Source organism: Folsomia candida, unplaced genomic scaffold (assembly GCF_002217175.1).
Source record: "Folsomia candida strain VU population unplaced genomic scaffold, ASM221717v1 Fcan01_Sc044, whole genome shotgun sequence".
In the NCBI taxonomy this organism is placed as follows: domain Eukaryota; kingdom Metazoa; phylum Arthropoda; class Collembola; order Entomobryomorpha; family Isotomidae; genus Folsomia; species Folsomia candida.
The window spans coordinates 913,012-936,387 of record NW_019091236.1 but is presented as its reverse complement, the minus strand read 5'-3'; the positions used below and the strand labels follow the sequence as shown (position 1 = coordinate 936,387).

Below are 23,376 nucleotides of genomic sequence, written 5' to 3'. Positions count from 1 at the left end.
TGCAATTCATATTTCAATCCAAAATGACGAACTTTCTTTTTTGTACTTAAAGTTTAGAATAATAATATGCATGTAAATAATATATAAATCAGAAAAGAATCTGTTGCATGAACATGTTCCATTCACCATGTAGTAGTCTTCAGTGAGCGGGAGCTGCAAATAATATGTGTTTTTGTGCAGAAGTTCAGTGGAATTTTAATGACTTCAAAGTGCGTTGATTTGTGCATCCATTGCCATGATTTTGCCGGCGCAATAGCGCCGCCGTTATGTATCGGCGGCAACCGGCGCGCCGCCGCCGCTGACGGTGTTTGAGAAGTCAGCCGCCGCCGCCGAAAATATGTCGGCTGGGAGCTCTAGCCGGTACTTTTCTCTGTAGCATGAAAGGAACCGCATGGCCGGTGTGCTTGTTATAATGGGGGTGTGTGTTATTAACTCCATATTCGTAAGAGCACCAAAGCTGAAATCGTAATTAAATTGGAGAAAGGGTCCCCAAGCATCAACGGACTGCACCTGAGTTGCAGTGATGTTGGCTTTTGAAAAGCATATCTCCGCCAAGTGTTGAATGGTAAAGTCTTTAGTATGATCGAAAGGATCATATTTTGAGGATTTGAGGCTAGTGTGGTCCCTGTTGAAAATATAGGGTGATTCATAGGACCAGTTTATTTTCCAAGAGGCGACTACATAAATTCGTTTGCCCCAGTCAGTTATTTCGTAGCAATCCTCAAAACTATAAACTATGTCAACGGAGTACGGAATGCCACACACTTTGTGGATAAAATTTCCCGTAATGTATGAAAGGATGGGCATATATATATAGTCTTTTTCGGGATGGCAGAACTAGAGGTTGAAGTAATTTATTCCGTCGAACAGGTCTCCGCAATTACAAATTACAAAAAACATTTTATTTTCGTGGTGGTAAAAACACCGCTTTTGTCTATCATCCATGTGGAAAACATGGTAGTGGGATGAAAGTAGTATCAATTTAAACGGGTGGTTCTGATACCGTACCGGTGCTGGTACCTTCTCGCATGTACTTTTCCGAGATGAGGAAACTTAATTTACACTCGGGACTGCGAGATGTCAATGCGTTAATAGCAGAGGGGCAAAATTCGTTCATGTTCCAGCAACGATTTGAATATTTTAGGATGTAAATAACTTTTACCGGAATGTTATTACTGGTAATGTCCTTCCCGTCGTGCAGAATTTGAACGTCACAACGAGTAATATTTTTAAGAAGGTGGTTGATCTGAAATTGTGCTAGTAATGACAAGTTTGCTGCTGTTGTGAAGGTTGAGAAGGTGAGAAAAGTGCAAAATATTAATTTTTGGTGCATCTTATGAACCGACTTGTTACGTCAGGTCTGCTCGTTGTTTGTCTCACGGCTCTATTTCCTTGGGTAGCTGTTAAAATACGTCCCCAATGTTATCAAGTGGATTGCAAATTCTATTTGCAGTACTCACTTAGTGTGAATGTATTACCGACATTATTATGAGGCACTGATAAATAATAAGCCCCTAACAATTTGACAATATGAAATCATTTACAAATGTGACTACACGGATTTCATAATGAAATTCTGTTTTGTTTCCCCATAATTTTTATTAGAAAAGTTAAGAGTTGGTCCGGTGAGAGGGTTCTCACTGCTGAGAATTTTTGGGTAGCGAGAGGTTCCTAAATACATATCTCTGTACGCTTCTAAACAAGTTGTATACATTGCGATCGTGTGAAGTGTAACCATCGGAACTGGTTGACATTTTGAAATTATGACATTATGTGGTCCAAGTAAATACAACCAACGTTTCTTGATGCAGTTTGTGCCATTGCCCAAATTTGTCAAAATATTGGAGGTCAAAATTGAAAAATGGGCGATTTTTCTATTTGAAGGGAGTAGGGGTGGGACTTTCTTCCTCCGCTTGGTAAGAATTTCCAATTTTTTCAACTTTGACCTTAAAATTTTTGACAAATTCCGACCATCGGACAAACTGCCTCAAGAAACGTTGGTTGTATTCTGGTACAATTTCAAAATTGCCGCGAATTCGTAGAGTTACACTTCACACCATCGCCGTGTTAGATAAATATGCTCTTATTTCTTTCGTCTCAAGTATGTTTTCCATTAGCGGAGGAAGCATAAATACGTTTATCCACCCAGTTATGTGAAACCCATCATCTTCGTGTTAATAAATAAGTACATACATCCTACACTCTTAAAAATAATGTTCACTGCTTGATTGCTGAATTGATGCTTCATTACAGTGTTTGCTAAGTTGGAAATTACACGAATCTAACGCAAGTGGCCCAAAACAATACACAATTTGATAAAAAAATTAGTCTAATAAAGAATCCAAAATAGTAAATGTGTATATGCAAATGTAAATGTGTAGATGTAGAGGCAGATACTCTTTTGGAAAGTAAATTCTACATTTGGGGCAAAAAAAAAACTACGCACACCCTACGCTGCAGAAGGGTCACATTTGCACTCCGCACTGATATTGATTTGGTGATAATTAGTATGATTCTGAGTGCTCAGTATTTCATTACCGCCACATTATTACGACGCAACGATGCTCGTAGAATAATATACCGTAACAGATCTGTTTATAGCTCTCTTCTAATTACAGCCGGTCTCGCAATATTGTCTTGGGCTGAGAACTAAGATTTCAAAATTTTAGCCCGGCCTCTAATTTTTTCCAGGCCGCTAAATATCACAGGGTCTGTAATAATGGCCCTCCTTCGTTGCCACTTTTGAAAAATGGACAAATGTGGCCATTGAATCCAAGTACTTCAAGGTTCTTGTTTACTAATGGGACACTACCACATGTCCAAAGGACATCGTGGTTCGTCAGTTTATAGTTCGCAACCTCCGCTCTTCAGTAGATGTTACCCCGGCTGTAAAAAGATTTGTTTTGGTGTTTACTCCGGACAGTAATGATTCATAATGAGTCAATACCAATTCCCCAAGAGCGTAGGGAAACTTTACTCTTGTTATGTTAACCTTACGGTAAATCTATCCTAAGTACAGCTTAAGATATTGAAGTTAGCGTGTATTTGCATTCCAAAAATTTATGGACTAAAAAATTGTTACAATTTCATAACATATGTTTCTAAAATGGCGGGACGTCAGACACGAAACAATCGTCGCTTAGAGTTTCGCTTCGTTTTTCGCTTATCGATAGCATGGTCAAAATTATGAAAATTTCAATATTTTGTTTCGACTTGAGCTAACCGACCTTAACCCCACCACTGACCTTAGTTTTCATTCGCTTGCACCAAAGCTTGCTTGTCAGGAAGTAGGCGAAAAACGAAGCGAAATTCTAAGCGACGATTTTTTCGTGTGTCTGGGGTCCACGATGGCTTCCATTTTAGGAGTTAATGCCATTTTTAAGTGAGCACACTCTAAGAAACCACGTAGCTAAGTTATTACCAGCCGGAGTATCTATGTGACTCTACCGCATGGTAATTAATTTGTTATAGAGTGGTAGAAAATTAGTTACCAAACGGTAATATTTTCAAATTCCGCGAGCGGGGTTATTAACGGTGTGATAACAAAATGTTAGTTAATAACTTAGTTATCGGGTTTCTTAGAGTGTTTGTAACGTAGTCTGGTAAGTCCCGCGGCCACTGAGCCGTTCTACTGACCCCTCCCTTGGCGTGTGGTGGCGTGCTTCTTTAAAAGCTTTCAAAGTATAGTGATAAACTATATAAGTACACATAATAAAATAAGTATAAAAGAATATCACTTTATCGAATGAATTTTTTTTGCACGCGATGATTACATATAGTGCATTAGTGGTTTACACCATGACTACATATGTAAGTACTACAGACGGGACGCTTTGTAATGCTGCTAAGGACATTTTTTATGTTGCTAAGGAAATTGTATTATGTTGTTAAGGACATTTTTTTGATGGCTAAGGAAATCATAACAATAATCATAATTATAATCAAAATCGTAGTCATACTCATAACTATAATCGTAATCAATCATAATCATAATCATAATCGTAATCATAATCGTACGTATAATTCATATCCCTTCCCTGATCGGCGCAGCCAGAAAGCTGACAACCAATCAGAATGGTGGGATGTCACGGAAAATTCCACAGGACGGACCTTTCGAAATTATGATATAGATGTAACCTTCATATTTTCATCGATGGTAATAAGTCCCACCAAAATGTGTACATTTATTTTTATCGTGTAACACTAATGATCATGGATGAAATGCAAAAGAAACATGAGGCCAGATTAAATTCTTAACGACTCAAACTCAACTCATATCATGTACATAATCGACTCACCCATCGTGATATCCAATGATATCCAATAATGATATATGCTTGGAACTTCTAATTTAAAAAATCCGTATATTAAGATCAGGTGTGGAATTCTAAAAAATCCTTGTTGACTCATTGTTGCATAATTCATTCATTTTAAAATGACTCGAGTTATACTCTCGACGTCGAAGTATGCCTAGGTATGCAAATTCATATGCAAGGTATGCGGGTGAAAGACCATAAATGTAGTTGTCTATTTATATAAATATATAAATATAGTGTTTTTGTGATTGCATTTAATGTGATTGGTCACGTGCCTTCCAATCGTTACACCCCATGGTGATAAACGGTAACCAATTTCATACCCCTCCATCCACATTTCATAGATAACATGAACCCCCATATTATGCATTTTACCCCAGGATGAATCGCAATTCAAAAATATTATTTGTCCTACTTACTAATTTTATTAAATTTTATTTGACCCAGAAGATCAACAATATTAGAAAATTTGATGGAGATTGATCAAATGTTCCAATGGAGGGATGCAATCCTGCAAACGCTACGGTATAAATTACTTAACCTGCGATAAAAGTGTCTAATCATGTAAATCAACTCTACTAAAACCCATCCTCGGGGGTGATTTTCGCTACTTGGGTCAGCTTTAATTATGATGGAGAATTCTCGGATAACTTATTCACACGCTTTCGATAATACACTTCTGTCATCATCAGTGATAAAAGTAATTGAAAATCTTAAATCAGTTTAAAATATGTCAGTTTTACTTTTTGCCAGCAACAACCGAATAGTAATATCTGTAACTCTGGAAACAAAATTGATAAAGTAATTTCTTTGAATTCCATTCCTTATAGTGTCCACCGATGTAATTATTTCCAGATTGATTGCTAATATAGTTGACCACGAACCATTCAAAGATGAATAACATAACAAAAATCGTGCTAGAGCCAACAGTTATGTTCTTAGCCACACTTTTTAGCCCGAGCCAGGGCTTATGTATCTGTTATGTCTGTTATGTCCGTCCGTCCGTCTGTCCGTCCGTCCGTCTGTCCGTCTGTCCGTCTGTCCGTCTTCGCGATAACTCTCTTTAAACTTTTCCGATCGACTTGAAATTTTGCCCACTTGTTTATGGGTCCAAGAAACTCATCGAGTTCGAAGATGAGCAAAATCGGTCCAGTGGTTGACTGGTGGGGGTCATCGGAGTGGGTAGGGTATCATGCACTAAAATTTCAAACTTATAGTAGAAAGCTGAAATTTGGTACAGAGGATGTTATTTGGTCCTAATAGAAGATTATGAACTAAAATTGGAAAAAATTTGTGTCTAAGGCGACCCTATGGGGTGACCCCCACCGATTTTTGAAAATCGTCATATCGAGCTGAAATTTGGTACAGAGGATGTAAATGGGTCCTAATAGAAGATTATGAATTAAAATTAGAAAATTTTCATCCGGAGGGACCCTATGAGGTGACCGCCACCGATTTTCAAAAATTAATATGAAAAACCGAAATTTCAAACAGATCCCCAGTGCTTTCTTATAAAATATTTTGAAGTTAATTAATGCAAGAATTAGTAAAAAACTGTAGCATTGCACATAATTTTATGGAAACTAGTGACAAACATGGTTTTACAGATCAATCCTGGCTCGGGCTGGGCAAAGCTGTACTGATAGGTTAGTTTAATTTGGAATCACTTCTTGAAATTTCTCTTTCACATTTTCCCTACGAGAGAGATTGCAGTTCTTGAACGAGTCTACGTTTCCGTCATGGATTTAGTTTAGTCGTACCATCAGAACCGAAAGAGGAATGAATTAGAATTAAAATTCTAAAGTGGTCTTATCTTTCTGAATCACAAACTTTTCAGACATTTCTTTATATCCCCGGTAATTCCTAACTTATTTAACCCAAACTTACCACCAGAACTGGTAGTGATATCACTCATTACCATGCATAATATCAATAGATTCGAATCACCAGGGACCGAGCTACTTAAAAGTATCCTAATGGTATTAACATTAATAATCGAACCCTAGATGTTACAGGTAGGAAAATTTGCCTTCATATATGTGCACGAAGCTCAGCTTGTTATTCAGAATCTCAATTAAAGCAATTTGAACGAGCATTTATTCGTACAGCATTATGCCCTGGCTACACTACTGTCGTAATTTTTTTCAGAGTTAACCCTAGAGTTTAACGCTGATATAAGAACTCCAGCTACATTTGGTTTTGTACCGTTGGAATTTTCAGCATTCCAAATCTGAGACTTATTTCTTAGAGGTGGAACTTTTAAAAATTCATCTAAAAATAATAATTAATTTAAAATAAAAGTGTCGATTGTCGAGAAAGAGTTGAACCCAATTTTCGACATGGATTTAACCATAATTAGCTCGTTAATGTTCTCATAAATTAAATGAGGACGAGGAATTACTGTTTAAAAAAATAAGTGGACTCTCATAAGTAAGTAAGAAATATCTTCAATGTTTTACACTGAAGGAGCGTCGCGGTGTAGCTGTAGTTCGTAGTAAAACACTGAACTCTAGAGTTTTACTAGTGAAATTTTACTAGTAAAACTCTAGAGTAAACTCTGAGTTGGTTGCAAGTTACACATGTAGCTGACCTTAAGCATTTTCCCATATTACCAGTAAACTCTAGAATGTTACCACGGTAGTGTAGCCAGGTCATAGCTCTTGATAGCGATTATTTTCACGGTAATAGATATCAAGTATTTCTAAAAAAGACACATTTCCCTTTCCATGTCAAAAATATATATGTGAATAGGTAAATGAAGTATGGAAATGAAATTCTAGTTGGACGGCATTTTTTGTAAGACAGTGCAAGGTAAATTACAATTTATTGCCTTGGAGAAGTTCCACAGCTTATTCTAATGATGTTTAAATTTGAGTTCAACCCTTCAATAAAACCTGGAGCATAGTCATAGCTAATCCAGTAAATTAATCACATTTGCATAAATAATTGGCATTAATTTAAACACAAACTAGAACAATATTTATAAGTTTGGATAATAGAAGGAGTATATGGATAACTAGTATAGTAATTTATACGTTTTGAACATAAGTCACAGTTCGTAACCTTTCTACCACAAATACTACCCCACCCGTGACCAGAATCACCCCACAAATACCAAACAACTGCGCCACTTTCTCATTTAGCCCCATTCCTTCCCAATCCACCTTCACCCTGCCCCTCGCCCACTTCCCCTTGGTCAACCCGACCTTCTTCCACCGAAGGTAATGCTCCTTCAAGTTCTTTCTGGTGTCAGTATAGTCCCGCCCATCCCGCCAAAATTTAACAATCCCCGCCTGCCTCGCCCAATTTAGCCAGGTCAAAATCTCTTCATACCCATGTCCCTGAACATAATTTGATAACACCCGATCGAAAAACTTGTCCTTCCCGATGTGACAAAACTTACCGGTGACCAAGCCATTATACTCGATCTCTTTGTACCCCCTACTATTCCCCCAGACATCCGTGGCGAGATTGTTGCCCGGGTTTTTAAAGGTTTCGAACTTGTCGAGCAAATCATCCCCGGGTGTCTTTCGGGGCAAGTCGAACCCCTTGATTCGCTCGTCGAGTAAGTAAGTCAAGTTATAGCGGGCGAATCCACTCCGAAATTCGGATAGGGCGGGCGCCCCGCCATTCTGCGGGGGTCAATGACCGGCCAGAAAATTCGGTAGGCTCGAGAAACAAAGAGTTCTTTTAGATCGGCAACGTGCGGTTTCGGGGTCACGACGAGTTCGCTCGTTATTATTGATTCGTACAAGTTGGCGGCAACCAGGATGACGAACGTGAGGAAAAGGTGGAAACAGGAAAAATTACGAGATAAGCCTTGTTTTAAAGTTAGCGCGATACTGTTGACCAAGTTTTCGAGGATTCCGACAGATTCATAGATTCGGGACGATATGAGGGCCGTTAGAAGGATGGAAATTAGCAGGGCGAACCAGACTTCCCGGCTGAACGGGGTAATCCAATAGGTCCACGAGGTGGTCTTGTAGATTAATTTGTTTTCGCAGTAGAGGAGATAGTAAGGGTCGCAGGGATGGAGGAAGGTGCCGAATTTTTGGAGGCTTGTTTATACGCGATTCTCCAGCTCATGCGGGTCAGGTAGGTGGTCGCGTGGGGTAACTGGGTAGCCATGCCTGGTAGGAAAGTATTGAAGTATTTAGTAAGAATTTAAGAATTTGGGTGCAGTATTGGTTAGACTTTGAATGAGAAACCCGTTTGTATCATGGAAAAATCGGAGAAGCACTATTTCTTTATATATCAAGAAAAATTCGTACAAGAAAATACCTTTTGGTGGCTAACAATTCTTCCCATAATAAAAAATCTGTTAATTTTTGATAGTCAAAAAGTTTTTGATTAGAAGTAATGGAAGCAAACAATTACGTACTTGTGACCCTGATGAAGACAAAATTCGCTGTAGGAAGGTTGGTCGAGTGGAAATAAAACTTGATAGTTATTTTTTAAATTGATCCCTCAAAACGGTTTGAAAATCATTTTTATGATAAAGTTCAAATCAGGGATGTAATTTCACACATTTTTCAATTTGTTTGGAAATTTAACCAAAAATTTCTTGATTTTAACCTTCATGGTCAAACGACAGATTTTCGAGTGGCAAAGACAAAAAAAGCATTTCCTACCTCCTCGAAGGTGAACCAACATCTGACCATAGTTGAATATCCAGAAGAACGAAAAGTTGAACTGCTTCTGCGCCGCGGAATAAAATCGGTACGAGAAATGACAGTTTTAGAATTCAGCCTTGCACAAATCGTTGTGGTGTCCTTCAGTATGAATCGGGTAACCGACAAAGTTTAAGGAACGCTTCCGATTTAAAAGTTTCTGTGATAAGATTGACTTCTGTTCACCTTTGTCTCCCGGGTAATCTTCCTTTCCCCCTGGGCTCAGGATTTGAACGCGATTGCGAGTAATATTTCCAACTCGGAAATCATCTCTATCAAAAAAATTAAAATTCTTACGCATTCCAAGATTATAAGTGTGGACCATGACGATGAATTAATCAAATTTTCCTCGGCCTTAAAAACACTCGGGAAGCGGTTAGTCCCCGACAGCCGGGACCATCTACTCTTCCAATTTTACCGGGTATCCCATCCCAGGCAGAATTTGATTTCGGGGATAATTTCCAAACGTATGACTAAAGGAATCGAGGATATCGGGAAGATGGGAAGCTGTCGCGGATATGAGGAAGCAATTAAGTTTGATGAAAAAGTTTCGGGAAGGAGAAGCAGCAAAATTATTTGCAAAATTCAGTTCCAATTCGAGACAGTCAAAGATTGTGAATTCTCAGGAAAGTGGGCTCCCAGCTCTGTGGTATGTTCTCGGTTTATGCGGCGCGATTGTCGCGGTGTTAGTGGTGAGTTTTGTGGGTGAGGGGGAGGATGTGATCAAGACGGAGATCTTAGATGCTGGGAGGCAATTTATGGAGAGTATGTGGGCTACTGAGAATATGGTTGGCTACCCAGGGTTTTGGTGGGTTGGGGTTTTTGTGGGTTTGGGGGGTATGAAATTTCCGAAAAAAATCTATTGCTTAATGCGCTTTTGCGGGATTTTGGAGGTTTTCGCGTATTTTTTTGTAATATTTTGGGGCACATTGAAACAAAATTGTTTAAACTACAACTACCGTAATTTTTTACTTTATATAGATTTTTTTTAACGTTGCTATGGTATTTTTTTAACGTTGCTAGGGTATTTTTTTTAACGTTGCTAGGGAATTTTTTTAACGTTGCTAGGGAATTTTTTTTAATGTTCCTAGGGAATTTTTTCAACGTTGCTAAGGAATTTTTTTAACGTTGCTAGGGATTTTTTTTAACGTTGCTAGGGAATTTTTTTTAACGTTGCTAAGGAATTTTTTTTAACCTTGCTAGGGAATTTTTTTAACGTTGCTAAGGAATTTTTTAAATGTTGCTAGGGAATTTTTTTAACGTTGCTAAGGAATTTTTTTAACGTTGCTAGGGAATTTTTTTAACGTTGCTAAGGAATTTTTTAAATGTTGCTAGGGAATTTTTATAACGTTGCTATGGTATTTTTTAACGTTGCTAAGGAATTTCTTAAACTCTGCTCTGGATCTTTTTTGGATACTATTAATTTTTTAATAATGATATCTAAAATGATACTGAAAATGATACTGAAAATGATACTGAAAATGATACTGAAAATGATACTGAAAATGATCAAAATCAAAATCCGCATCCATTCCCTGATTGGTTGAGCCAGAACGCCGGCAACCAATCAGAATGCTGGGATGTCACGGAAAATTCCACAGGACGGACTTTTCGAAATTATAGTATAGATTATGTACAATTTTTTATAATTGTTATTGTCAAGTGACAATATAGTGCTGTATTAAAGAATTATAATTAACGATTAATATGTTAGTAGATCTATACTTTAACTAGTAAAGTTAACTGAGAATCTACATAATTAAAAACAAAGTAAAGTGTCACGATCGTATAACAAAGTTCTCTCAAAATAAAAGTTTTCACAATAGCCTTGCAAGTTTTATGTATTTAAACTATCAATAACAAATTACTTTGCAACTTATTTTAACATACATAAATAATCACCCAGAGTTAGCAGGTAATTGAAAAAAGTAGTCTGTTTCTTGTGATTATTCAATTAAATAGTAAGGTACGTCAGTAATTACCTACTTACAATGCGATGGTGTGAAGTGTTACACTCTAAATAAAAATAACTAAAATTTAGTCAAGGTTGAGTAAAAAAGAGGATGACACAACCGAAAGGTAAAATTTACACAACCGTTGGGCAAAATTTGTCCATCCGTTGGGTAAATTTATCCATCCGTTGGGTAAATTTTACCTTTCGGTTGTGTCATCCTCTTTTTTACTCAACCTTGAGTAAATTCTAGTTATTTTTATTTAGAGTGTACCCTCGGATTTGGTTGTTGTAACGTTTCTTGAGACAGTTTGTGGATTTTTCAAAATATTTGAAGTCAAAATTTACAAAAATTAACCATGTATACCAAGCGGATGACGTAAACGCCACTCCAATTCCCTTCGAAAGGAAAATCTTCTACTTTTCAACTTTGATCTAAACTATTTTGACAAATTCCGACCATCGCACAAACTGCATCAAGAAAAGTTGGTTGTATTGACTTGGACCACATAATTTCAAAATTTAAATCAATTCGGACGGTTAAACTTCAAACCATCGCATTGAATAATCGGCGATAAGTTTGTTACGGCACTTGCGGTATGAGATGGCTCCCACACCAACGTTGGCCCCAAAAAAGTCAATGTCCCCACACTTTTACTCCAGACAACAAAAGCTGAAAATATAGGTCTTTTCAAGGAGAAAAATCTGGCATCAGGTTGTCAGAAGTAAAAGTGTGGGGACATTGATTTTTTTTGACGATTTGTTTAAGTAGAAAAAACCGCGAATTATCGAATTTTGAAACTCTTGGTGCATAAAAATCTTCGTATTCATTGGGGAATTCAAATGTCAAATGCAAGTTGGGGTCAAATTCTTTTTGTATCGAGTGTACATCATAGTTCTCATTTTTCCCAATTTTCTTCCCCTAATTTCGAAGAGGGGGTGGTTGCATATAATTTACAAATAGCTAGTCTACATTTATCCTACCACCAAAAATTAAATTGGTAATTTTTAAAATTAAATTCGGAGATTTAGATGCGAACATGATTTGTACACATCATTGACTTTGTCTTTCACGTTGCCTCACAGTCTCCACCCTTCAACTCATCCACGAAGTATTTCACAACCAGGACCAAGTATGTCTGCACTGTTATGAAAACTGCACACGTGACTAAAACCAACAATCCCGCCAAAAATTGCCCCCCAAATGCCATCCAGAAAAATACTGCGACCATTCCCATCGTAAAGAGAGCGAGGGAAATGTAGCTCCACACCAGCCAAGGCATGATCCAGCGGTGATCCCGCTAAAAATTTGTAACATTAAGTCTTAATTATTTTTAAATTAATGTGAGAATTCAGTTAAGCCTATTTCGCACTAGAAATTTTCCTGCTCAAAATCTTGCTGTACACCAAAATCTGCACATTTATTGTAAGTGTGACATCAAAATTTTGGTCACATCAATATTGCTGTAGCGATGTATCCAAACTGGATGCAGCATCAAAAAAGTTGAATCGAGTCAATATTTTTCCTGCTGCAACAAAATTGGGCTGCTGTCATTGGTTCTTAAGATTTGCTCCAAATTCAAATCATTTTTTCAACTACTCGTAGCAACATGTATTTTTCTTTTGCATAACCGAAAGAAAACAAACTTGAATTTCCCAGAGGTTTTCCCAGCATTTAGCCTGCAATAACTTGATTGCAGATTAATTGGTTAAGATAGATATATACCATCTAATAGTGTTTTTTCAACCTCGAGCGATTTTCAAGTTTGATAGCTCAAAATTTTCGTAAAAATGAGTAGATCAATAATCCGTAATAAAATTGGGGGCGTGCCGTAAGAGTTTTCGAGATACAAGTAAAAATGTGCGAATTTTTTGCAAATTTTAAATTATGTCTCAAGCTCGTACAAATTTGGTTTAATATGAGTGTAAATAATTTTAAAAATTATTTTGGGCTAGAATTTGGCCACTGCCTCGATTTCGGACCCCACTTTTCGAATTTGCGGAATATTGCAAAATAATTGCATTTCACATATTAGTTTTCCACGATCGAATTATGGAATTTCGGTATACAATTAGGGGTTATCCGTTGGTTCTCACGATTGAATGGAATCGTTGGAGAAAATTTGTTACTTATGTCGAATTTTGTAATCAGCGGGAAAGGTTATTAATTAAGCGTCGGCTTGAGAAACAATTAATTCATGTAATGATGTAATGATGGGTAACTCGAAATTTTATTAAATTTGAAATTTTGTTAATAATTCAAAAAGGTTGTTAATTACGCGTCGCCTTGTTATGTGAACACTATTAACAATGTAGATGCCACCAATATTGGTGCACACGGCGTGCAGAAAAATTGGAACATAAAAATTTCTAGTACGGAGTAGGCTTTAGGATAAAATTAATCAAGCTCTGGATACGCTCTTAAAAATAAAGTAAATCAAAAATAAAGTTTAGTCTACATAAATTGAATCTGGTTTACCTAGTACGGAACGCAAAATGGGGACGCAAACCATATTCAACCCAGATTTCGTACTTTTGACCGTACTAGTTTAAAGGAGCAACTTATTATACTGTGAATTTGTAGCGCCCAAATTTTTTCGCACAAATTCCTCACTAAATGTTATTAATAAAGAGCAACTTAATAACTCTTTAGAATTAACATTTAGTGAGGAATTTGTGAGAAAAAATTTGGGCGCCGCAAATTCGCGAAGATGCTCCGTTTTTTAACGGAATCTGTCCTGTGGGTAGCATAGCTGGCTATAAATTGGTCCATGGTCCGTCACAACATGGTCCATCGATGGACCAATTTTTTGTAATCTGTGGTCCATGATGGACCATTTAAGTCCAGTCGACCAAGGTCCAATGCGAGCTATGTCGGCACTACTGTAGTTTAGAGTTTTTGCGAACTAGCGGCGCTAAAAATTTGCCGAATGTTGCACATCTATGAAGGTGCCACACACATGTGTTTCAAAGAGTAGCTCTTTCCAACTAACAAGGTAAAAAAAATTTCTGGGTTGGACATGGTTTGCGTCCCCATTGTAAGTTCTGTATTATGAAAACTATATTAAATTTGTACTCCTTTAAACTGTGAATTTAGATGCTGTTCCAACGTGTGCCAATTTTTAAGGAGTGGAGTTCCTAGAGTGTATGTATGGGGCCATCCATACATTGCGTCATAAAAAATTATCGAGTGTAGCACCAACCCATCCAACGCAAACATTAAGGGATGGGGAATTTTAACATGGGAAGGATACCACCCACTGACTAAAATGATGACGTAATGTATGGACGTTCCCTATAAAAACAATGAACCCACTTACGCTGCGACAACCCTGCGCCACGAGACATGATAAAATAAGGTACACGGCCCCCACAAATAACTGGATGCAGCCAAGAGCAATGTATTGAGTTCCTAAAAAAACAGGAGGAATTTTATTGGTAAAAAATGCTACAATTTGGAATTTTTGATTAAAATCTCGGGTCTCCCTTCAAGTCGTATAAATCTTTCGCCTTTTGATTAAAAATATTTATGTACGTACGATATTTCTGAAAGGAAAAGTCCTTAATTTGCTCCGGATTATTAATCATATTATTAAGTCCGATCGAATTTCGAACAATGAAAAAGATTCCACCAAGCTAAAATAATTATTGGATTTATGTTAAATTTTGTATTTTTAAATTTTTGGCCCAACCAGCTTTACCAATTTTCACGTTGAGCGTACTCATAGCAAGGTATTAATTTGCATGGAAACAAGTCTTGCAAAACTGCGTCTTGAAAGGATTAGCAAAATATGATTTGCAAGTTCTATTTCTTAAAACTGTTTTGACGCTGCCTCCATAAATTTTTACAGTTTCCCTTCACCACTGATTAAAATTAGTTACTGGGTAAACTTGGAAAAAAGTTGAATGCTTTCCATGGAAATTTTTGCAATTCTTGAAACTTGATAAGTGATTCTGATTATTATGTTCTGATCATAAATGGTTGACGTGGGTAGACTGATTAAGTACTACGGTTCAACTTACAATATTCAAAATTGCGATGGTGAGAGTGCCCTGTCCCACCGTGCAATTCCCGCAGCAACAAGTTCTCCCCATTATTTCTTGAATCGGATACAAATTATTTGTAAATGTTTTCCAAAAAAGAGATGGAAGACTTTTAGAATATTCTGAAGAAATGTTTTGAATATTAACGGACAGGAACTTACATATGTCGTCGGTTTAACTACTTCTCAGTGTATAATATCAAACAATAGAAAGGCGCGTGTGATATGCTGTGAATGAATGGTGAGGGTTTGTTTGTTAGCCCATCTAAGGCTGAAAATCAGTAATGTTCTAAGTCCTGTTCGATGTAAAACTTGTCATTTTTTTTGTCTTTGTGTTGTTGCTGCCAGGATTGAAGGAAAACTGACAAAAATTGCAAGCTGAATCGCACATTGTCGAGAAACTGAAGATGTTACGATTACGATACCTACATACTTAACGCAAAGGCTGCGCAAAATAGTGGATGACGTATGATTGCCCAGCAATAACAAGATTCAGGCGTGCCCTTTTTAGCATAAAGAGTAGTCATGGTGGATAAACTTGCACTGGGTTGCCCTATAAAGTAAATATGTAAATGTGTATGTAGGCAATCTGTTTCTCAGTAAACAATAAGAACGATCTCGTATGCACGTACATATGTACATGCGGGGCATATGTATTTAGTAACAGATACGAGACAGACAGAGTTGTTTTTTATAACCAGACTGGAATTCTTGGAATGTAAAGAGAATAAAATGTGAAAACCGGTTTACGTACACTTTTAATAATCCGGTAAAGTCACGCAGGTAATGATTTCTCGGCAATAAATTTGGTAATAATATTTTACCAGGTAGTAAAAATTCGTTACCATGATGGTAAAACTTTATTACCAAGCCATTACCACACGGTACAACTTATCATTGCCACTTTGGTAGAGTTATGTACTTGTGCTTTTCGGTAATGTTTATTACCAGATTATTCACAGTGTACAAACGAAATCAGGACGTTGTACATATTTGAATAATTCTTTAAAGGTGAGGAATCAAGTGATGCACTTCTTCGATGGGATTAGGGAGTCCCAACTTTGTAAAAAAGATGTAAAAAAGCGAAAAGCTAAAAAATCTGAAATCCACTTTTTTCGCTCAATACTTGCCTGTAACGATTTTTATTCCCTGTACTCATCGTTATGATAAAAGGTTGTTAATGGGTCAGTTCCTAATTTTGATGCCCTTTAAATATGATTCAGTACATTATGTACTATGTAGATGAGTGTACGAAAAGAAGTGAAGGAGGATTTTACTCGATGGCCCCACTAGCGCCAGCCACACCCACTCAAAGGCACGAAGAGCACAAAAAAGTCCTGCCTTTCCCATTCAAACAATCACCAAAAACACGATTTTAGTCAAATTTTTGAAATTTTATATTTTCCTGATCGTAAGTGGTTGCTTTATGATGTCCAACATCAAACCCAACTTTTTTGAAATTTTGATTTTTGCAAGGACTGACCAGGAAATTTTCGAAAATATTAAAAAATAATAATAATGAATTTCATGTTGGATATTATAAACCAACTAGGATCAGGAAAATCCAAAAATTACCAAAATGGGATGAAAATGTGATATGTTGCATAGGTTTGAATGCAACAGTTTTTGTTTTAATGCTATTGAGTGGGTGTGCCGAGCGCAAATGGGGCCAAGGTATAAAATCCTCCTTCACTTTTTACACACTCGCCTATAACCTAACATATCCAAAGGGCATCAAAATCGGGTACTTTTTCAGTAAAATGTCCCAAAAAAACTGCTTTTTCACTCACATGTAGGAAAAAGAGCGAAAAAATCATCTTAAAGTTGATTTTATTTTTGAGCCAAAAAAGCGGAAAAAAGATCAGAATCGCATGCGCAGTGCAGTTTAAAAAAAGAGCGAAAAAATCGTGAGCAGAAAAAGCGATTTTTTTTTACAAAGTTGGGACTCCCTATTAGCACTATGCAATATGACCGTAGCTGGACCAACCTGCACATAGACTTCATCCAGAATGCGGCAGAAAGCAGTGTGGGCATGATGGCTAATGCATCCGTCGCCATCATAAATACCTGTGCAGTTTTGGCATACACTTCAAATGCGAGAAAGACTAGGAAAACGGGGTCCATTTTGTTCCTTGGGGTGGAGGAAATTAGCGAATAAAAACATTGCGGTCGCCCCGGAACAACAAAGAACATGAGTGCTACTGAGCCCGCGAACATGAAGACGACCCATACCACAGCTATTAAATGGACATCGATTGTGTTGAATTTCCACAAAAGCGGTGGCATTTTAGCTTCTGCATATTCTGCAAGAATATTTAGAAGGATAATTTTAAGCCATGGATGACTTCGTATTTGACATGAAAATTATTTAGGGATTTTTTAAAAACATTTATGGCATGAGGTAAGCAAAATATGATTTCGATCTATCCAGCAAGATTTTGCTGAATTTTGCACATTTCGCAAGACCCCTTAGAAAACCCGTTACGTTAAAAAAATCCTGCAACTATGTATTGCACTTTTCCAATGTGACAGGCACCTTACGCATATGACAATTTTTTCCTACAAAATAAATATTGTAACCCTGGCTTTGTCGTAAGTCGTTTTCAAAATTAATTCTCAAACATTATCTCAAGGTAAATTGTAAAGCTACTTTGCATATACCACTTGACTTGTTAAATAGTTTACGGTATTTCCAATTTTAGAGAGCCTTCTACTAATATGCCTACGGCCGAGGACAGCAGTACCACTGCTATAACTTGGTTCATTTTCAGTTGATTTAAAGTTCAAATAATATTCAAGTGAGGCTCGTTTAATCAAGTTGTACACAAGTCGAGTAGAAAACATCTGTGTTAGAATGCAGCACAGGTTTTATTTCACCCCGCTGAAGTTTTGGATTGGATTGGATAAAATGGATTATTTCTTGAATGAAAATAGTTAAATCTAAATCGTGTTAAAACGTTTAACCCAGCAGGGATACGAACCCGGGACTTCCTGTTTTCATGACAGGTGCTCTGACCACTGAGCTATTGAGTCATTTAGTAACGTCGTTCAGATTTTTCTACTATTAGAATTTGCAGTCTTTGGCTGTGAATTTCTGTATGGATTATTTCTTAAATGGATTGGATGGATTGAAGTTTTTGCTACATAAACAGAAGTGAATTGGATAAAATGGAGTTTTATTAAAATGGATTGGATGGATTGGATATTTTTTGTGGCAGAGGTAAATGGATTGGATAAAATGGATTTTTTGGCGGAAAATTTTTTATGTATTGGATTTAGGTGGTTTGGATTTGGATTGGATGGGTGTTTGAAAATCCTAATCCATTTCATCTCTACGCCCACCATAAGTAATACTACACATGTACATACTACATAATATGTTCCCGTAGCCGTTGAAACGACTGGAGTATGGGGCAAGGATGGTCTCTCCCTTATCAAAGAAATAGGGTCAAGGATCACAGCCCTTACGGAGGAGAAGCGGGCAACACCATTTCTCATCCAAAGAATGAGCATCGCAGTGGAAACGTGGCTGCAGTTTTAGGATCTCTCCCAGCCGGGAGAGAGTTGGATAAGATATTTTACTTTTAATATTATGACAGTTTTAGATTTTTAATTCAGATAGGGACACTTTTGTACAGCGCTGGTCGTTTAGATTTTTCTAATTAAATGTATGTAAAACATTATTTTACTCTGCGATTACAATTTATCCTACTGATCAATAAATTCTCGCTACTCCTCGTGCATAATATGAAGTTACATAACGAAATTGAAATTATAATTAAGTTGATACCTACGGTCTAAATTTTATTTTGGTGAGAGTATGTAATTAACAAAATAAGCAACCTCGGTGACAATATGTAAGAAAACAACCGAACAAGGCGAATTTATGTGTTCCCAAAAATGACATTACTACATCAAATCCAAAGATTTATAGGGGTGTTTCGACTACTTCGATTACTACAATAAAGAACCAGACAGGTTAAGGTTATCCAATTAAAATAATTCTACACGTTTTTCTAAGAATGACAGATTTTCATAAAAAAATAACACCATGTCAAAAAATTATTAATACATTTTTTTAGAAATACTGTATAATTTCAAGCATCCTTTTGTACTCTACTCTTCTTCACATTTTCCCCACATCGGTGCGACTTGAGGACATCCTGCCGAGTAAATTTTGCCCCACAACCAGCACAAATGTGCACCTTGTCGGGATGGGCTCTCAAACAATGTTCCGTCCTCAGCAGGGTTGTGCGGAACTTTAAATTGCAAAAGTAACAGACGCACGCCCTCTGCAAAAAAATACAAAAAAAATAAAAAAAACTTGAAAACTCCGTTCAAATATCTAAATCTTTCACGATATTTAACTAGAAAATACAGTACAAAGTGTGCAAAGTAGACTTTAAATAGCCCTGCAATTCGTAGTGTACTAATTTGATGAGATTTTTCAAAATTCTAAAAAAAATTAAAGGTAAAACTCACCATTTTCGTAGAGTCGCACACCACCAAATGCGTCACCCATTCCGCCTCCGAGTCAAAGTTATCAGTTTGACATCCGTACGGACAGGATGTCTTGTCCTGGAAATGGACCATTTCCACGTGGCGCTGCATTCCCGACGATGTGGCGAACGTTCTTTCGCACATTTCGCAAGAGTAGCGTTCCTTTCGCTTTTTGGCGACGGGTTTTGGAGCCTCGTGACATTTCACCATTAGACTTTCCAAGGTCCTCCGATCCAGAAAGGTTCCAGGGCAAAGGGTGCATTTTACCATGTAACGAACCCCTTTATGGACCACGGTCACGTGCCGAACCAAGGCAGCCTTCCAACCGAACCGCTTCTCACATTGGGCGCACGGATACCGCTTCTCGACTTGGAGCACGTGGCTGCAAATGCAAAATTTGACAATTAAAAAAATTAAATTGATACAAATTTCAAAATCTTGCATTTTTGATTAACAAGTTCCTCAAACGCTAATTGTAAGTTTGACAACTTTTGGTAAATTTAAGGTTATTTGGGAAGATTTGCAAATATGTACACATGTATTTAATTTGCGTAAAAAAAGTTGCCAAAGCTTTTTCATGCAAACGTTGGAAATGTATCCATTTACGTACATTATTTGATTAATATCAGTATTCAACTCACGCTTTTTTAGCCTTTGCTGCGTTCATGATTGCTAAAAAAAATACGGAAAAATATTAAAATCACAAATTTTACTAATACATTAGTTCATCTTGTTTTTCTTAGAAAAACACAAATACAAAAGATGTACGTACAATGTAACTAAATCTACATTAACTTGGGTCGCATTTTCATGAAAATTACCTAAATAATCAGCCCTCGAAATATTTTCATGAACTTTTGTGTTCTTTAAGTGACGTTTAAGAGTAACGATTGTGGTAACGGCGACGTTGGGTTTGCATAATGTGCACACAAATTTTGACGCCACGTCGACCCCGGAGTCTGGTAAATTGGCATCAGCATCATCACTTTCTTCCGGTATGAAGAGCGGATCTGACCCGATTTCATTAAGTTCGTCGTCGTCGTCAACGTTGTTCTCATGGTCACTTGGGGGCTCGACTTTTACACAAAATTCTTCCTCCTCAATGTCGCCAGGTAATTGTAGGTCGTCAATATTTTCCAAATCGTCCCTCTGACAGACTCCGTCACTGCCTGTGTGCGGAAATTCTGTAGAAACATGTTCCATTTAATTTCAACTAGATTTCAATGCAAATCTGCAAGATTCCTACTAGTGATTAAAGTAGGTTCATTTCTTTGAATTCTGCTAAACAGCCCGTTTCTGCTGGAAATGACGGCACGTAGAGAAATCGTGATGTTTTCAATCTGCGTGGTCAACTTGGCCAACGAGTGGATCGCGGAGGAGCAGATTTCACAACAAAATATTGCAGGATGATCCTCAGTTTGTAAAATGAGAGAAATTTTCTCCTGATTTAGCACGAATTTGGCAAGAATGTCCATTTCTTGGACGGCGATTGGACATAAATTTGTAGATTCGGAGCAGATCGAACATGAACGGATTTGCTGAGTAGATCCGTCAATTAAATTTAAATTTTGCTCTTTTTTGAGAGGAAGAGTTCGACATCTGTCAAGAATGACGGTAGAGGAAAGTAAATCCTGTAAAATATGACGGGTCCCATTTTTTGTGCGGTTGTCGAATCCATGACCTGTCTCCATATTTTCTGCGAAAGAAAAAAATCAATGATATTATAAATTTAACAGATAGAAAAGTTTTGATGATAGAAAACAAGCGATTTAGTTAACCCTTTAACGAGTATCATTGACTACAAGAAAACACATTAATCCGGGGACGTTATGAGTATGTTGTGGTCATGGTGTGGGAGGAGAAATTCAAGAGTTTTAATAAAACTCGAAAAAACTGAAAATTCCAAAATTTAACATTGCGTTAAATAGGGCAATATCCACATTTTCGGTAAGAAAATGTTCAAATTTAACATCTGGTTGGCATAGGAGAAATCCCTCAAATTTCAACAGATTTTACTCCGAGGCGAGAAAATTGTGAAAATCAATGATCTCCCAGAAACGACAATTGTCTTCTTCCCGCACCATGGCCACGATTTTTCAGGACGACTTTTGTCGTACTCCCGAATTAAACCATTTCTTACAAAACGACAATTGTCATTAGTGTGAAGTTGGCCTCTCCTTTTTTTTTTTTTAGTTTGGATGAAGTTAGCCGGCTAAGCCGAATTTATCCGAAAACTAGGCCTCCCCGCCCATAACTCCCGCCTGTGTGGGGCAACATGAGATTCGCTTCCCAGAGCTCCAGAACTGTTGTAATTCTAACCTCTGGCCTTCCCGCCCCATTTTAAGGGGCAATTTGAGACTCTGGCTCATTTGGCTATTATCGAGCCAATTAAGTGTTATGAATACGTAATCAATACTTTGGAGGTTCTAGAACGCGATACTTAACTTGTGAAGCCAGAACGAGACCACAGCTCTATATGTACATACATACACACGCGCATATACAAATGTAACTATTAACGTAACCAACCTCGCCTCGTATTTACATATAAACCACAATTGTCATACAAACAGTGCGCTCACAGCAATACTTAATCAACAAACAAGTTGCCAGTAATAAATTAAATTATACTATTATAAGCATATGAAATCGAATGAAATAGTCCATTTTTACTGAAAACACATGAATTGCAGCATTAGACAACCGAATTTCCGATTTCAATTGCTCGAAAACGCGTGAGGCGATTGCGCTCGGAATACGCTTATTTTGTAGCTATGGGACTGGGCTATCAAACGTATGTAGTGGCTACTCATGCACCGCTCAAATAGCCGAGAAAAAAATCGGGGAAAATTCGACTTTTCCATAAGTTGGAAACCTGAGAAAACCGAATTTCGGATTTTTATTGCTCGAAAACGGGCAAAGCTCTTGGGTTCGCAATACCCGCAGTTTGGAGCTGTAGCCTAGTGCTACCAAACCTATATGGTGGCTACTCATGCACCGCTCAAATAACCGAGAAAAAAATCGGGGAAAATCCGACTTTTCTATAAGTTGGAAGCCTGACAAAACCGAATTTCGGATTTTTATTGCTCGAAAACGGGCAAAGCTTCTGGGTTCGCAATACCCGCAGTTTGGAGGTTTAGCCTAGTGCTACCAAACCTATGCGGTGGCTACTCATGCACCGCTCAAATAACCGAGAAAAAAATCGGGGAAAATCCGACTTTTCTATAAGTTGGAAGCCTGACAAAACCGAATTTCGGATTTTTATTGCTCGAAAACGGGCAAAGCTTCTGGGTTCGCAATACCCGCAGTTTGGAGGTTTAGCCTAGTGCTACCAAACCTATGCGGTGGCTACTCATGCACCGCTCAAATAGCTGAGAAAAAAATCGGGGAAAATCCGAGTTTTCCATAAGTTGGAAACCTGAGAAAACCGAATTTCGGATTTTTATTGCTCGAAAACGGGCAAAGCTTTTGGGTTCGCAATACCCGCATTTTGGAGCTGTAGCCTAGTGCTACCAAACCTATATGGTGGCTACTCATGCACCGCTCAAATAACCGAGAAAAAAATCGGGAAGATCCGACTTTTCCATAAGTTGGAAACCTGAGAAAACCGAATTTCGGATTTTTATTCCTCGAAAACGGGCAAAGCTTTTGGGTTCGCAATACCCGCATTTTGGAGCTGTAGCCTAGTGCTACCAAACCTATATGGTGGCTACTCATGCACCGCTCAAATAACCGAGAAAAAAATCGGGGAAAATCCGACTTTTCCATAAGTTGGAAACCTGAGAAAACCGAATTTCGGATGTTTATTGCTCGAAAACGGGCAAAGCTTTTGGGTTCGCAATACCCGCATTTTGGAGCTGTAGCCTAGTGCTACCAAACCTATATGGTGGCTACTC

At 37.6% G+C, this 23,376-nt stretch overlaps 1 protein-coding gene and 1 long non-coding RNA gene across 2 annotated transcripts; both read right to left on the bottom strand.

The window, feature by feature from the left end:
- Window positions 1–7,186: 7,186 nt before the first annotated feature.
- Window positions 7,187–9,892, bottom strand: LOC118433209. Its single transcript, XR_004833245.1, has 3 exons — window positions 9,173–9,892; window positions 8,948–9,088; window positions 7,187–8,446 (listed from the first exon to the last, which is right to left on the bottom strand). It is a non-coding gene; the product is annotated as an uncharacterized LOC118433209 (long non-coding RNA).
- A 6,984-nt stretch (window positions 9,893–16,876) lies between these two features.
- On the bottom strand, window positions 16,877–21,123 carry LOC118433208 (zinc finger protein 423-like). The gene is made up of 5 exons (XM_035844901.1): window positions 20,727–21,123; window positions 20,302–20,664; window positions 20,122–20,152; window positions 19,463–19,862; window positions 16,877–19,272 (listed from the first exon to the last, which is right to left on the bottom strand). The coding sequence occupies exons 1-5, from the start codon at window positions 20,953–20,955 to the stop codon at window positions 19,078–19,080; spliced, it is 1,218 nt and encodes a 405-aa protein (XP_035700794.1). The 5' UTR covers window positions 20,956–21,123; the 3' UTR covers window positions 16,877–19,077.
- Between the last annotated feature and the right edge of the window lie 2,253 nt (window positions 21,124–23,376).

What these genes read in the sequence shown, in the direction of transcription:
- LOC118433208 (XM_035844901.1), bottom strand. Translation starts at nt 20,955, where the DNA reads ATGGACATTCTTGCCAAATTCGTGCTAAATCAGGAGAAAATTTCTCTC. An exon ending in TTCGAGGGCTGATTATTTAG is followed by an intron (nt 20,153 to 20,301) that starts GTAATTTTCATG and finishes TATTTTTTTTAG; the next exon opens with CAATCATGAACGCAGCAAAG. An exon ending in GCAGCAAAGGCTAAAAAAGC is followed by an intron (nt 19,863 to 20,121) that starts GTGAGTTGAATA and finishes TTGCATTTGCAG; the next exon opens with CCACGTGCTCCAAGTCGAGA.